The 18,356-nt window shown below is 31.6% G+C and overlaps 1 protein-coding gene across 1 annotated transcript; it reads left to right on the plus strand.

Annotated features, from left to right (window-relative positions):
* The first annotated feature begins 350 nt into the window (after positions 1–350).
* On the plus strand, positions 351–878 carry LOC107001422 (hepatoma-derived growth factor-related protein 3-like). Its single transcript, XM_015199477.1, has one exon. The coding sequence runs from the start codon at positions 351–353 to the stop codon at positions 876–878; it is 528 nt and encodes a 175-aa protein (XP_015054963.1).
* The last annotated feature ends 17,478 nt before the right edge of the window (positions 879–18,356 follow it).

Here is an 18,356-nt window from a genome sequence, read left to right on the forward strand (position 1 = left end):
CTTCTTCCACTGATCGAAACATTTTCGAATGGTTTGAATCTCTTTGTCGGAACCGCTGGTAGAGTCTCTTGGTTGTCGATATGATGTTGTTGTCGCCGGCTTGGCTGCTGGTTTTTGTTCACGCTGGCCGGAGCTGCTGGTGGGAGTTGTTGCCGGTGTTGTCAGCTGCTGTTGCGTGGAGTTGCTGGAGCCACTGGTCGCCTCTCCTGGCTGCTGCTGCGTGGAGTTACTGCCTGGCAGCTCGCCTGAATGCTGCCAGCGATGAAAAAAAAAGAACGCGGAGAAGAGATTAAGAGATGGACAGAGAAGAGAAGAGAAGAGAGGAGAGGATGACGCCGGGCTGCTAGTCGATGCCTTTGCCGGCGGCTTCTGTTTTTTTTTCTCGAGCTGCTGCTGGTCCGTCGGAGCGGCTGTCTTTGCCGGAAAATAGAATGGCGGAGCGAGCTCCTATCTCGCTAGTTGCTGGCTGCTCGCCTGCGCTGTTGCTGCCACTTTCGTCCCTGCCAAAAAAGAAAAGAACGAGGGAGATAGGAAGAGGAACGGAGAATAAGAGGGGGAGAGGAAAAGATGAAGGAAGAGAGGAGCAAGAAGGAGAGAAGAGACGGGAGAGGGGAGGCGGCTTTTGGGGCTGCTGGTCGCAGTTGCCTGGCAGCTCGCCGGTCACTGTTGTGCGGCTGGCGGGAGGCGCTGGAGAGAGTGGTGGAGGCGGAGGAGAAGAGAAGGGAGAAAGAAGGGAAGAAGAGGGAAAGGGAAAGAAGGGAGGAGAGACGGGCGGTGTTGGGCGGAGAAGGGAGAGAGGGATGGTTGGAGAGGAAGAGGGGGAAGACGAGAAGGGAGAGAGGAGAGAGGGGCGGCTGGAGGCTTTCAAGAAGAGTTGAGGGAGAAAAGAGTTGGAATTTTAGGTTTTGGGGTTTTTTTGTGTTGAGAGAATAGGAGATTTAATCATAATCGTTGATCTAATTTGAAATGAAGGGCTAGGATTCGATTAATAAAATAGATGGATGAGATTAAGAGATGAGATGTATTGAAATTAGATTGGATTGAATATGGAATGGCTACAATTACAATAACATTTGGCTAGAATTGGAATGAAAGAGGGGCTATGATTGAAATAAATTCGAATTCAAGTGGCTAGAATTGAAAGAAATTATGACAGAATAGGCTAGAATTTAAAATTTAGGGAAAGTGTAGAAATTACTATTTAATTAAAATACTACATATGTTAAAATATTTTTATATAATTGAAAATCATTTATTTTTTAAAAAACACTTGAAATTCATTAGAAATTTAAAATGTAAATATATTTATAATAATTTTATAAACTAAATGATACTAAAATATATAATTTTTTGAGAAATATCAACTAAAACTTCAAAACTTTAAGTAAATTTTAAAATACGTATTTAGTCGAATATAATCCCTAAAATGGTTAAAGTTCAGTCAAAATTGGGTGTCAACAAGGGGAGAGTTCAATTCAAGAGAAACTCTATCCTCCACAATTTCAGGTTCAACCACCCCAACATTGAGAATTCATTAAATAACCTTTTTTTATGAAATTTTTTTTGATTATGTGCTTTAACAACATCAACATAGACCATTATTGGAATATTTTTGTTCACAAAGACGACTAGACAAAATTATAGGAAACATTACTCATTAGTCTGGCTAAGAATTTAACACTTGGAATCATCATATTCAAAGTGAGTACAACTTGGATTTCAATGTAGCTCATAGAAGAACACATTCAGGTAGAAAATAATATTTGATATAGGTGTTGGAAATACAACAAATAATGAATACAACTTGAATGTGTATGCAGGAAAAAAAACATTTTAAAGTAGAAAAACGATGTATGATTTTAATACTGAAAATTTTACTAGTAACGAACTTCGAACAACAAATAGTAATTTAAAACAAAAAATTGTTGAACCAAATATGTCTTATCCAAGCAATATCGTGACAACTTATAAGAGTTATATAAAAGAAATAGATTCAAATGAGAAGGAAAATTGTGATGCTAATTCTAATTTCAATAATATGGGTTATTTTGTAATAAATCTTGAACCTTCATGTCCTAACTTACCCAATTCATATGACAATGAACTTGATTAAGTTTATTTTGATGATCAGGTAAGTTCTTCAATGTGGTTTTTTGATACTATATATATTTTTGTTTAATTGTTGGTATTAGCTAAAATTAATATAAATTTACAACAATATAGGTTAGTGTTAAACCAAGTGATATGCATCAGCTGGTGTAGTAAACTTTTGTTGTAAACTTATATTGATATTAGCTAATACCAACATTCAAACAAAAAATATATATAATATATGATTAGATTGAAGCACAAACCTAATCATCAGAATAGACTTTATTAAACTCACTTTCATATGAATTGGGTAAGTTAGCATATGGAGGTCCAAGATTTATGAACAAATAACCAATATGATTGAAATTGGAATATGCATCACAATCTTCCTTCTAAATTGAATCACTTCCTCCTATATCACTCTTATTTATTGAGATTATATTGCTCGGATAAGACATATTTGGTTCAGCAATATGTTGCTGAAAATAGCATTTATTGTTCCAAGTGCATCACTAGTCGAATTTTCAGCATCAATGTAAGGCATCGTTGTGCTACCTAAATATGTGTTTGGATTTCCTGCATTCACATTCAAATTGTAGTCACAATTGTCATATTTCCAATACCTATATCAAACATAATTTTCCTATGTGATTGTGTTGTTTTATGAGGTATATTGAGTTTCAAGATGTACTCACTTTGAGTTTGACGATTCTAAGTGTTAAAATGACGAGTAAGGCCTATGAGTAATGTTACCTATAATTGGGTGTTGTTGTCTTGGTGAACCAAACATTTCCAATAATGGTCTATACTATTGTTGTTGAAGCACACCACAAAACCAAACATTTCCAATAATGGTCTATATTGATGTTGTTGAAGCACAATACCAACATTACTTTTCATAGAAAAAAATGGTTTATTTAATGAATTCTCAATGTTGGGGTAGTGGGGATTACCTGAAATTGTGGAGGATCGAGTTTCTCTTGCATTGAACTCTCCCTTCTCGCAAAAATATCATTGGTATTGGGAGTTCAAAATGGAAACATTAGTGCTCTTTGGATTAGATTAGGAATATTTATTTTTAAGACGGGGCATTGTCCCATATTTTCTATTTGTACTCTTTTGTTGAGATTCACATAATGATTTTTGGCCTGATGTGTGATGACTAGTTTTGCGCTCTTCTGGATCTCGAATTGTTGAAGCAATATTTCTAAGATGTTTTTTCAAAAATTATGGCACTTTTAGGACATCTAATTAAATTGGATCTAGACAAATATTGAGTGAAGTGTATAACATGACTATATCAAAAACAAATACTAAACAATCTAATTTGATTCTTCTATAAACACATTAAAACATTTATGAATAATTGAAAGAACAAAGACTAAACAATCTAATTTTCTCTAAATAATTTCCTAATTCTTTTTTAGGTAATAATTGGATTAAACAGAACAAAATTAGTTCAGTTTGAAAAGCTAGAGTTATGGTTAGGGCATGGAGATGAGAGAAAAGAAGAAAGAAAGGGACAAAAGTCAAGAATTTGCCAAAAACGTCAAAACTTTGCGAGTAGAATTTGTAGGGGTGATCCTTATTAAGGTATGTGAGATCATTTAGTGTTAGGTCCATTAACCCACACACCAAACTTGTTTCAATTCAGTGATTGGTGATTTGTTTACATTCTAGTATGTGAAGTTCTTGAGAACATTGTCCAATTCTTGTTATTTGAGTTGTTGAATGCCTAGTGTTGATTTGATTCGTAATTACGGGTTATTTTTTGAGTTAAATCTATTGGGCATTGAGGGTACTAATGTCCTATGTGCTTAGGAAAAGAACCATGGAAGTTTAGAGGGCTTAGAGATGAAAAATGAAGTAGAAAGGTCAGAGATTTTCTAGCTGGGGCGCCACGCCTGCAAGAGCACCACAAAAGTTTTTCTGAGTTTTGGCCTCTGGAGCGTCGAGCCAGCAAGAGCGCCACAAAAAGTTCTCTAAACTTTGAGGGCTGGCGCCCCGCGCCTCTTAGAGACAGTTCTCCCCATTCTTCCCCTACCTTTTCGTACTAATTCCTAAGTGATGTACCTATGATTCTTAGATGATTCAAACACTCTAAAGAACATCTAAACATCATGAAATTATCCATCAAAATGATATCATTAACCTTGAATCCATAATCTAATTCAAGGAAAGCTAAGATCAAATAAGTCAAAAAAGTTAGGAGTCAAGTCTAAAAGTTAAGAAGAAAGTCAAAGTAAGTTCTCAAAGTTTTCAAGAGTCTTTATTAAACGTTTTAATTTTTTTTAAGGATCAAGATGAAAATTAATCAAAGGGTAAGGACTTGAGTTCATTTCTCAAAAGTTATAAGGAAACTAAGTATTCGCTAAGAGTTACAAACGTTTTCACGTTTTGAACAAGAAAGGAAGCTGAGACTTCCAAAAGAGATTTTGGCTAGTTTTAGTAAGAGAAAACTATGATTTCCAAGAGAGCTTTTAAAGTTATGTTTATGTAATTACCTCAAACAATAGAAGAAGTTGTTTTACAACCATATGAGTAAGTATTTTTTGGAGTAGTATTGAGTGTAGTTATTCTTGAGTTGAGCAGAGTCATAATAAGTGTTCCTTATAACAATTTTTCAAGCATAAGTTGTTTTAACATTTAAACTCGCATACTCGTACATTCAACGTACAAATATATGTTCGTCTTCATCTTATTATGATACAGACGCACGTAACCAGAATCATCATCATCCAGCGCCTCTTTGATCCAACCGAACACTTAGTATGGTTTTATATTTACTTGTAAATTAGGGTAAGGGTTAGGGTGAATTTTAACTGGGACGGCCTAACGAGTATTAAATTGCGTGATTTTCCACGGTGGATATGATTTTTATTGGTCAGGTGAGAAAAATATATCACATGGCCTTCTTGGTGGCATTAGTTAAAGTTACGGGTATTGGTGAGCCAACAAAAACAAAGTGGGGTATTTTTAGCCAAAACACAAACGAATAATATTTATGTTCTATTTCAGATAGTGAAGAGGTACTTTTTAGCTTTTTCATTTTTGATTAAAAGTTTTCATTTTAATATAAAGGACTGCTTTTTCTACCTTCTAAGAAAGTTCTTCAATATATACCTATTGTTATATGTTTTTGATAGCGCACAAATCTTTAAAATACTTTATTTTCCCCCGTAATTAAAAGGTATAAATTTGAATCTACTTTAATGAATAATAGTCAAATATTATGTTTATCATAGTTTAACTATAATGATCAATCAATTTATTCATCTATTTAATTTTCTTTATTTTAAAGGGGCAATTCTCATGGTATTAAAAAAATAGGTTTCAAACTTGATAGATAATGATTGTACCACCACTATTTATCTTGTCATACTCTACATAGATAGATTCAATTTTTAATTAAAAATAATATTGCAAAATTTTTTTTTGGGGTAAACATGGCTAAGATTGAGATCATTTACAATATAAGTTGATTAATATGTGTAACTGCATAACCAAAAGAGTGCAATATAACTTTAAAATTATGATGGAATTAAGATATAAGAAATGAACGAATCGTCATGTTAAAGGCAGTTCGTACATCTTCAGAAGCAATGGAATGCTCTCCAACGGAGAGAAAAAATTGATGTGATTATAATCAGTGCTCATTCACCAAATTTGGATTCTTTTAAACTCTTTGCTCAAGCTGTGATCTTGACTATAATTTCACTATGTAAGTATTTATTCTATTAATCCACTTATGACATCTATTGTGAGAAAAGTCAGTAACTTTATAAAAACACTACGAAAATCGACTAACAAATTTTCTTTGAATATATAATTTAATTCTTTAGATCTGAAGAATTTGGTACAATTCACTATAATTATGAGTAGCAATGAACAATTTGTTGTTTAGTGACATTAGTTATTTGTTTTTAATGTCTATTTTATTAAGTAATTGATAAGTTATTACTTTGTAATGAACCTTTTATAGTGAATATTCTTGAAATTAACTATTCATATAGTATTTAATACAATTAAATTATAATTGTCAACTTCTTGAAATAATTATGCAGTTGTATGCGATGAATTCAATGAAGTGTTAGCAGAATAAAGGCTTTGAAAGAAGGACCATGTTTTTATACAAATGTCACTAAACGAGAGAATTATGAAACAATTGTGGCAATTTTTATAGAGGGGAAAAATAGAAAGAGAGCAGAAAAAGAATCAGAAGATGGAGACAAGATGATTATTAATGATGTTGATACAAATAATATGGGTAGACATGATGAAAATTTATTTAAAGAAACAAATGGTATGACTAATATTGAGGAACATAGAAATAATATTCATGAAGTTGACTACAAAATCGTATCGAATGAAAAATACAAGCAGAGGAGGATATTATCTTCAACTTCATAAATATTATTTCTGTGCTCCTCAATATTAGGTACACCATTTGTTTTTTAAATAAGTCTTCATTATCTCCATCTTCTGATCCTTATTCCGCTCTCTCTCATTTTCTATTTTTTTCATCTCAATACAAATTGCCGTAAGTGTTTCACAATTTTCGCATTTAGTGGCCTTTCTAGAAAAAAGCATGCTCCATCTTTCAAAATGTTTTTCCCTAAGAGTTCATTGTATTCATCGGATATAATTGCATAATTATTTCAAGAAGTTGACAATTATAATTTAACAAGGTAATTTTCCCGCGCTTCGCGTCATAAATAATAATTGCAGTGAACTTGCAAATAATTTTTTTCTAATATCCATACATTAAAAATAATAGAAAAATAGGTTCTTAAAAAAGTATTAACAATATTCCAATATGAATTTAATTATTTGTCATTATCACATAAGTCAAGAACCTCTAATGAATGAATTATTCACGATATAATAAATTATTGGTTCTTTAATCAATATTGAAAGGAAAATAAAGAACAAAATATGAATATATATACAAAGGTGTTTCGTAATAAAATGAAACATTTAAGTTGCATAGATTATACAATTGTGATATATGTCTAAGGAGAAAATTTATAAATTTGTTAACATATTCAAAAAAGAAATTATGCCTGCACATGAAAGCAATTATAACTTTTGAACTTGCATAATTAATTTTTTCAATAGATAAGTGAGAAATTTCATATTTATGTAAGAATAGATAATATGTAAGCCTATGTATAGTACTTTTACTATAATATATTTTGTACAATAAAGCTACGTACTACATGTATATATTTTCAATATAACCGGAGAACATAACTTTGCAGAAACATAAAAAGTAAAGATTAAAACATGTACTCAAAAACAAAAATTAATATCATAAACATAGATTAATGAGTGTAAAAGACATACCAAGAAATAGAATTAAATATAAAGGAAAAAATCGAGTCCACTGAATACACAATATATCCTTAAAAAATGATTCTACTTCAATACAAGAGGTTTAAAGAATTACATCATCTCTGGGTGAAAAGATTTTATTCACCAACTTATTGATTAAAAACAGTGGTGTTAGTAAGTCAATAAAAGGAGCAAAGTACAAAAATATTTAATTTTAAGGAAGTAGAAGAAGATCAGAATTTTTTTTGTTTTAAAATGAGAAGAAATACTTTTGTTTATAGACAACAAAGGGTAGTGTGAAAAAAATGTTTATTGTGACTTATTAGAAAGGTTAAAACTATTTGGATAAGGTGCAACCTTTAAGAAAGTGCACAACCTTTCATAAATGTGACAAACTTTTCATAAAGTTCCAACTTTTCATTAAAGTTGCAACTTTTCATAAAAGTCACAACTTTTCATAAAAGTCACAACTTTTGATAAAAGTCACAACTCTTCGTTAAAGTCACAGCTTTTCTTAAAGTCACAACTATTGATAAAAGTCGGACTCTTTATTAAAGTCACAACTTTTTATAGAAGTCGCAACTCTTCATCAAAGTCACATCTTTTCATGAAAGATGAAAGTTAGTTTTTGTAATAAATAAATTTCAAAGGAAATTCTTTCTATTGGTGGCTCCACGAGGAGGGCCTAAGCTTCTCTTTTATATAAATACTAGGTAATTTTCCCGCGCTTTGCGCGGTCATAAACAATAATTGCGTTGAACTTGCAAATAATTTTTTACTAATATCCATACATTAAAAATAATAGAAAAACACGTTCTTAAAATAGTTAGCAATATTCCAACATGAATTTAATTATTTGTCATTATCACATAAGTCAAGAGCCTCTAATGAATGAATTATTCATGTTATAATAAATCATTAGTTCTTTAATCAACATTTAAAGGAAAATAAAGAACAAAATATGAATATATATACAAAGATGTTTCGTAATAAAAAGAAACATTTAAGTTACATAGATTATACAATTGTGATACATGTCTAAGGAGAAAATTTATATTTTTTTTAACATATTCAAAAACTCATGAAAACAATTATAACTTTTGAACTTGCATAATGAATTTCATCAATTGATAAGTAAAAAAATTTCATATTTATCTAAGAAAAGATAATATGTACGGCTATGTATAGTAATTTCACAATAATTATTTTTTGTACAATAAAGATACGTACTATATGTATATATTTTCAATATAACAGGAGAAAATAACTTTGCAAAAACATAAAAAACAAAATTTAAAACATATACTCAAAAACAATAATTAATATCATAAACATAAATTAATAAGTGTAAAAAACATACCAGGAAATAGAATGAAATATAAAGGAAAAAATCTAGTCCACTAAATAAACAATATATCCTTAAAAAAATGATTCCACTTCTAAACAAAAGGTTTAAAGAATTACATCATCTTAGGATGAAACGATTTTATTCACCAACTGAGTGATTAAAAACAGTGGTGTTAGTAAGTCACTAAAAGGAGCAAAGTACAAAAATAAATAATTATGAGGAAGTAGAAGAAGATCAGAATTTTTGTTGTTTTAAAAGGACAGGAAATACTTTTATTTATAGACAACAAAGGTTAGTGTGAAAAATATTTATTGTGACTTATCAGAAAGGTTAAAACTATTTGGAAAAGGTGCAACCTTTCAGAAAGTTCACAACCTTTCATAAATGTCACAAACTTTTTATGAAGTCACAACTTTTAATTTAAGTCGCAACTTTCATAAAAGACACAACGTTTTGCTAAAAGTCGCAACTCTTCATTAAAGTCACAGCTTTTCATTAAAGTCACAACTATTTATTAAAGCCGAAACTCTTCATTAAAGTCACAACTTTTTATAGAAGTCACAACTCTTCATCAAAGTCACATCTTTTCATGAAAGATGAAGGATAGTTTCGGAAATAAATAAATTTAAAAGGAAATTCTTGCTTGTGGTGGCGCCATGTAGGCGGGCCTATGGTTCTCTTTTATATAAATATATGATATGATTTTATAAAACACAGTATCAATAGTTATTTACAACCATATTCACTATAAATGTTGTGTTACAAAATAACAACGTAGCATTTATAAAACAAAATATATATTAACAATAAATAACTAAAGTCACTAAATAACAAAGATTCAATGCTACTCACGATAATTAACAATGAATTGTACCAAATTCTTTAGCTTCAAAAAATTTAATGAAATATTAATAGAAAAAATTTTAGCTAATTTTTGTAGTGTATTTCTATATGTAACTGATTGTTCTCACGATAGATGTCACAATTCAATGAATAGAATATATACTTACATAGTGAAATTATATCCAAGAACATAGCCTGAGCCAAGTGTTTAAAAGTATCTAATAAAGAGGATTAAATTGATTAATAATTACAGTTGACTCATAATAAATAAAATATTTGACTAGTATTCATTAAAGCAGATTCAAAATATTATTCGTTTGTGTTTTGGCTAAAAAGTATTCCCTTTTTTTTGTTGACTCACAAATATCCCTAACTTTAACTAATGCCACCAATCGTTCCATGTGAAAGATAATTTGTCACGTGACCAATACACATCAATATCCACCATGGAAAATAACGTAATTTAATACCCATTAGCCCTTTCATTTTTAAATCCACACCAACCGTTACTAAACTTAACGAGCAACTATACGAGCATATTACTTGTCCTTCCAGTCCTAAGACAAACAATACACCCACATTTCAATCCACTTTTCTCCATACATCCAAACAAATTTCATGAAAACTACTCACATACACAATTTTCTCCCCTAAAACTACACGAAACCTCAATGCACTCCACAAACGAAAGATATTTTTGATCCATTTTGAATAATTCTCAGGTAGTTTTGACTCTTATTAGATTAAAAAATAAAAGAATAAATAAGAAAAAATTGTTTTTTTAACAAGAATCAAATAACCCTATTTTTTGTTACATATAATAAATAAAAATAAAAAGATGTTTCAAGGTAAATAATAATGATAATCATATCCCTTCTTATGTTGCACTTTCTCTTCCCTCTTTGTTACTTCAATTTTGTTTTTAAAGTGATAGATGGATTTATATAATTCAAATAACTACATCTTCAAAAAAATATTTTTGGTGAATTTATTAATCTTCTCTTATGATTTTATGCCACTGTACAATTATAAAAGAACAAATTACCCCTTATTCTACAAAAACTCAAGTGTGAAAAACGTATATATAAGTTGATTAATTAATAATTAGACTTTAACATAAAATTGTGGCACTTCTAGAACATCTAATCAAATTGGAGCTAGACAAGTATTAACATAAGATTATCAATTCCCCCTCCCCCCATCCCTCCCCGAACAATCATATACATTTTTATGGAGGAAGGCTATCGAGTGTATAACATGCCTATAACAAGAACAAAACCTAAATAATCTAATTTGCTTCTTCTATAAACACATAAAAACATTTATTAATAATTAAAACAACATAAACAACTATACAAATGGTATTATGACATAAAGAAAAGATGAATTCAAGATTTACTAGAGAAACACTAAAATCCAAAAAGGTATTGATGTTACAAACACAACAAGCATAATATCAAATAAATATCTTTTGAAAAGGTAATTAAACCGAATTTATTTATATAAAAGAGTTTTGAGTTGAATATATATTTGTAGAGATGTCACCTTTGTAGTCATGACTTCAACAAATCCCACAATTTACCAATTTTCCCTATTCCCTGATCAACTAGCACCATCCGAACATCATCCATAATACCATAATAACCAGTTTCCATTGATTTTCTATTCCTTCAAAAATTTCAGAAAAGGAGATACAAAAGACTAGTTTTCTGTATAGAAGCTTGAATTTTTTGGAGTAACAATTAACCCTTTTTGAGGTATTATATAGTAATTACAATGGTAAGTGAGTATGTTTAAATAATTTTTTAGTCCTGATATTATAGGTTTGGTCCACATTTAGTTCTCATATTATTCATTTTTTTCATAATTTATATTTAATTAATATAATCATTAGGTTTTTGTCTTCATACTAATTAAAGTTGAATATTTAACAAAGACATATATTTTTAAACCTTATCTTCTTGCTTTAAAAAACTCTAAGTTCTAAACTCAATAAAGCCCTAAATCATATATGTTAAACCATAAATAACAGAAGGCTCTAAACTTTGAATTCTAAAAATCCATAAACTCTAGACGTAAAAACACAAAAAACCCTAATTCCTAAACCGTAAACCCTAAAAACCCAAGAAATACTAATCCTTAAAATCCCTAAAAAAACCTAAAGCTAAAAAAATTCTAAGCTCTAAACCCTATAAAACCCTAAATTGTATATGCTAAACACTTAAAAAAATAAAAACAAAAAAACCCTAAGCTTTAAACTAGGTAAGGAATTAAGGTGTTACTTTGCAATAAATGTGAGTTGTAAGAATGTGGTGTTGTGACCCTTATATGAGACTAATTGTCACACCCCGAGCCTACACCTTGGACGTGGCCGCCACTCCAAGATCATTGTTGACCCAACCCTTAGTTTAGCTTACTTAACTCAGCAGAAGACTAAACTCAACTTAAACAAGAAATAAGACATGCTTAAAGGAAACTACTTCTTATGATATCTGGCCATAAAGGCACTCAAGTTTAAACACGCAACAATAAACTCTCAACTAAAATACTAGTGTTTACGAAGCCTCTAAATGACTGAAGAGGGATGTTGGGAAAGACCCCAAAACATCCTAAAACTAAACTACTAAACACAAACGAAATAGATGTCCTCCGGAATGCAAGGAGGCTCATCAGTGACTCTTGAGTTCAATCTGGATCAACGAAACGTCGCGTGATGATCCTAGTTACTTGCGTCTACATCATAAAATGATGCAGGCCAACTAACATCAGTACATTGAATGTACGAGTATGCGAGTTTGTAAGTGAAACAAAAGTTAGGCTAGAAAGGGAGTAAGAATGAATGTTATCTTGGCTCTATTCAACTCATGATCTACTAACTCTTATTCAATATAAGCAGTTACAATAAATGCAATATAAAGAAATGCTGACTGAATATATACTTAAGACTTGGAGTATATATATACAAGTACACAATAATATCAAATACAATACTGATGTATTTTAAAAATACAATATTGTTGTGTATAAAATTATAATTTACCTAAGGTAGATTCTCTAAACGAAAACCATCACTTAAGAGCTATAGTGATGATACAGTGGTCTACCGCACGCTGTCACGTATCCTATACCCGGTCAAAGGTATAAGACCTGAACTGCCTAATGAATCCACTAGTAAATTGTGAAAAGGAATTATCTAAAGAGTATGACCCTTTTCTACCCATGGTGGCTACCATGGTTTATGGGTACTATGAGTTATCTTAATTCTCCCCCATATCGGTGCTCAATACTACTCCCACAAATATACTAGCTCTTATGTTTAAAAACATATAGATTCTGTAGTTTGAGATTAGTGCTCAAAATATCGCTTTTTAAAAAGCTCTCTTAGAAACCATAGTTTCCTCTTTATTCAATTAAAGATAGCCATAGGCTCTGTGGAAGTCTAGCTTCACTTCGTTCTGAAAAGTTTGAAAACATTTTGTTTAAATCCTTAGGGACTGCTTAGTTCCCTTATAACTCTTGAGAAGTGAACTCAACATGATACTATTTGCTTACTTGAAACTTTAACTCGTAGGGAATACTTAGTTCCTTTATAATTTTTGAGAAATGAACTCAAATCTTTACTCTTTCTTGACTTGAACTTTATGTCTTTAAAACAAAGTGAAAATGTTTGTGAAAGACTTTTGAAAACATAATGATTTTACTTTGACTTGCTTCTCAACTCGTAGACTCCGCTTTTAACTTCCTTAACTTTGATCTTAACTTTCCCTTTATAGGATTATGGAATCAAGGATCATGATCTCCTATTTATGTTGATTTCGTGATATTTAGATGTACTCAAGAGAGTTGGAATCAATTAGGAATGAAGGGTACATCACTTAGGAACTAGTACTAAAAGATAGGGAAAGAACGGGAACTCCAGGGGCTCCTAGCACTCTGAGAGGCGCGGAGCGTCTAGCCTGATGGACAGAGGCTGTCCTCAGGCGTGGTGTGCCAGAGCCTAACGGACAGAATCTGTCCTGAGGGGTTTTGCACACGCGCCATCCCAGCATCTATCAACCGGGTTTTCTGACTTTCTTCTTCATTTTTTCACTACTAAACCATCCCAAACTCCCATGGATACCACCCCAAACACTAAGGATCACTAAATAACTTATTAGCCAATTGTTTAGACTCAAAAATAGTCCGAAAACGTGGATTAAAACTAAAAGATATCAACAACAATTCAACCAACAAGAACATCAATCATTTCATCAAGAACATCAAGAATAGAGATGTTAAAGAACCCATCATCAAAGTATCTCACATACCTTGTTAGGGAAAACTGTCAATGAAATCCACAAACGAATTCTTGGCGTTCTTGCGTCTTCTTCTTCATTCTCCTCTTTTCTCCTTTCTCTCATAGCCCTAACTTATTTTCTAAGTGTGTAACCTGAATGGGATCAGTTTAGACCCCAACATATTACCCCAAAAACGAATTTAATAATTAACTTAGGAAAAGACCAAAACACCCTTAACAAATCGGGATTTGGAACTTTCCCTGCTCAACAACTCAACTTCCGAAAGTCATATCTCCCTCATACGACCTTGGAAATTCTCAAGCATAGCATTGTTGGAAAGATCTTCCAATGAGCTTTCAATTCATATAAAGAACTCACTAAAATTCTCCTAAGATAAGAATTCTGGCCATATGACAATCACCAAAACTCACTTTTGAAATCTGGAAATTTTTAAGTTTTCCTTACTTATTTCCAAATTTGATTCTTCCTGTTTTCTTAGCTTACCCTTAGTATATCTTGAATAGAGATGTTACAGTAATAAATTTTGACATAGTTATTAGCCTAACAAGTGCATTGAAAGATGTACCCACGACTTTATGTAGTCATACAAAATTCTAATTAAGTTAATGATTTTTTCAGTGCATCTCGATAATTATTTGAGTTATCAATGTGGAGTAGACTAATGTAAGCTTTATTTATTACTCTTAAGAGTCTGGTCGAAGGGATCATATATAGTCAGTGATAAGCGTCTGAAATAAAGTTCAAGTTTCATCTAGTTTGGCAGATATGAACTTAGAAGGATGGTAATAGTGGGCTAAGAAAGAGAAGTCAAACTATTGACAAATAAACTAAGCGACTTTATAGGTCAATACGGGTAACAATTATATAAAGAATTCTATAGAAGCGGAAAGAGGCAAAGATAAGAATCTCATAAAGAAAACTAAGAAGGGATATTAGTTACTACACATAGAGAGTTCAGTAGCCATGTGATTAGCCATTTCCCTGTCCACCCATAGACGACTTCCTTGCAATACTAAAGTAGCAATACTGACAAAAGGGCTTTCATAAAAAAATAAGAATGACAAAAGAAGAATGACAAACCATGACCAGTGAATATCTTTAGTGTTCTCTTGTAAACATCTTCTTTACGTAGACAAAGATATTACACTGTGATAACAAATAGCATCCTCATTCCTGACAATATTATTAGTAGTCTAGTGGTGGATAAAATATGAAACAGATTAGACTGTATATTGACCAATCATGGTCAGTAACTATGTAAATAAAAACTTTGTGCCACAAGATACAAGACAAAGTGTTGGTCTCTCATTTGAGTTCTTCGTTATAAAATTGTAGGTTTATTACCCTATTTTTATGATTTAGCTACATATTGTGTAGTTTGATTAATAAATTTTTGGCACCCATTCATCAAAATTTTTATTGATTTCTTTAAAATTTGAGGACTTCTGAAGAAATTTCTGGATATGCAACTGTGGTCACCCCCAACTTGCTTGGAATTGAGACATGGTTGTTATTGTATTCAGAAACAATAAGGTAACATCATTATAATGATCATGAAAATATAATGCAAACATGAAATAGGAATAAGGTGCTTGTACCGATTCCAAGGCAAGGTATGCATTTACACATAGTCTGATTCCCTCGTTTGTTGTAGTAACTTATAAATCCCGTTCCGTGGCAACTCCGACATTTCCCATTCCACTCATAGACAACTTTCTTGAAATCCTAAATTAGCATTAATGACCAAAGGGCTTTCATCAAAAAATAAGAATGACCAAAGAAAAATGAAAACGCTAGACCAGTGAATATCTTTAGCATTCTTTTGTTAACATCCTCTTTCCGTAACAAATAGCATACTCATTCCTGTCAATGTTTTTGATAGTCTACTGGTGCATAATATTTGAAACATATTAGACTGTACATTGACCAATCAAGATTAATAATTCTATAGATAACTTTGTGCCATAAGATATCAGAACAAGTGCTGATCTTTTTCTTTTTCTTATTTTGGTAACCAAGAAATCACGAGGGTTATTGGCACATAGTTTGACACTGGACGGATAATTATCCGGCCACTTTATCATTTTCCACTTAAATACCAAGCTTTTATCTATGTACATGAAGTGTGCCTAACCTACATATCACATGCTATGCTCTTACCACTAGACAGAAAGCTTAAGCCTCAAAAGATAGTTCTTTTGTTCAACAGAAGATGCTTTTCATTAAACCCTACACAAGCATTAATGCCCCGTCCTCAAAATAATATTTATAATCAAATATAAAGAGGACTAGAGTTTCCATATTCATCTCCCAACACTAGGAACTATTTTGCCAGAGGGGAGAGTTCAACCTGAAATCCTCCACAATTTAGGGTTCAACCACACTACCCCAATATTGATAATTCATTAAATAACCCATTCTTTCTATGAAAAATATTGTTGATTGTGTGCTTTAACAACATCAACATAGACCATTATTGGAAATGCTTGAATCACTTCCTTCTATCCAACACTTATTTGTTGCGATTATATTGCTCGGATAAGACATATTTGGTTCAGCAATATGTTGCTGAAAATTAGCATTTATTTTTCCAAGTGCATCACTAGTCGCATTTTCAGCCTAAATATAAGACATCATTGTACTACCTAAATACGTGTTTGGATTTCCTGCATTCATATTCATATTGTAGTCATTAATCGTCAAATTTGCAATACCTTTATCAAACATTATTTTCTATCTAAATGTGTTTTTTTATGATCTACATGGAGTTCCAAGTTGTACTAACTTTGAGTATGATGATTCCAAGTGTTAAATGCCGAGTCAGGCGTATGTCTAATGTTTCCAATAATGGTCTTTGCTGATGTTGTTGAAGCACACCACTAAACAAAATATTTCAAATAATGGACTATACTGATGTTGTTGAAGCACACCACCAACATTATTTTTCATTAAAAAAATGGGTTATTTAATAAATTCTCAATGTTGGGGTAGTGGGGTTGAACCTGAAATTGTCGAGGATAAGGTTTCTTTTGAATTGAACTCGGCCGTGTGGCAAAAATGTTGCTGGTATTGGTAGTTCAAAATGGAAACACTAGTGCTCTTTGGATTTTATTAGGAATATTATTTTAAAGACGGGGCATTGTCCCATATTTTCTATTGCTTCTCTTTTGTTGAGATTCATTTAACGATTTTTAGCCTGATGTACGATGACTACGTTTGCGCTCTTCTTGAGATATGGAATTGTTGAAGTGATATTTCTAAAATGTTGTTTCAAGAACTTTGGCTTTTCAAGGACATCTAATCAAATTGGAGCTAGACAAATATTAACATAAGATTATAAACTCCCCTCCCCCCCTCCTTTGAAAAAACATATACATTTTCATGGAGGAAGGGCTATCAAGTGTATAACATGCCTATAACAAGAGCAAAGACTAAACAATCTAATTTGCTTCTTCTATAAACACATTAAAACATTTATGAATAATTAAAAGAACAAAGAATAAACAATCTTATATTCTCTAAATAATTTCGTGATTTGTTTTTGGGGAATTATTGGGGTAAATAAAACTAAATTAGTTGAATTCAAGACTTGGAGAAGAGTGAAAAGAAGAAAGAAAGAAAGGGACAAAAGTTAAGAATTTGCCAAAAACGTCAAACTTTTGCGAGTGAAATTCCTCGGGGGTGATCCCTATAAAGTTATCTAAGATCATTTAGTGTTAGGTTCATTCACCCACACACCAAATTTGTTTCAGTTCAGTGGTTGGTGAGTTGTTTACATGTTACTATGTGAAGTTCTTGAAGAACATTGTTGAATTCTTCTCATCTTTGGCCTGTGATGCATCGTGCCAATCTGAGTTCCATAGAAAGATCTCTAAACTTTGAGGGCTGTAGCCCCACGCCTCCGAGAGCGCTAGGGACATTAGTTCTCCCTATTCATCTCCACCTTTTCGTACTAATTCTTAAGTGAAGTACCTATGTTTCTTAGTTTATTTCAACACTCTAAGGTACATCTAAATATCATAAAATTATCAATAAACATGAGATCTTGAACCTTGAATCCATAATCTAATTCACGGATATTTAAGATCAAAGTCAAAGAAGTTAGAAGTCAAGTCTAAAAGTTAAGGAGCTAGTCAAAGTTATTTCTCAAAGTTTTCAAGAGTCTTTAACAAACTTTTTAACTTTTTTTAATGCTCAAGTTGAAAATTCAGCAAAGAGTAAAGAGTTGAGTTCATTTCTAAGAGTTACAAAGCTTTTCACATTTAGAGAAAGAAAGGAAGCTGAGACTTTCAACAGAGCATTTGGCTAGTTTTAGTAAAGAGGAAACTATGATTTCCATGAGAGCTTTTAAAGTTATGTTTAAGTAATTACCTTTAACAAGAGAAGAACTTGTTTTAAAACTATATGAGCTAAGTATTTTTTGGAGTAGTATTGAGTGAAAT

Source organism: Solanum pennellii, chromosome 10 (assembly GCF_001406875.1).
Source record: "Solanum pennellii chromosome 10, SPENNV200".
NCBI lineage: Eukaryota > Viridiplantae > Streptophyta > Magnoliopsida > Solanales > Solanaceae > Solanum > Solanum pennellii.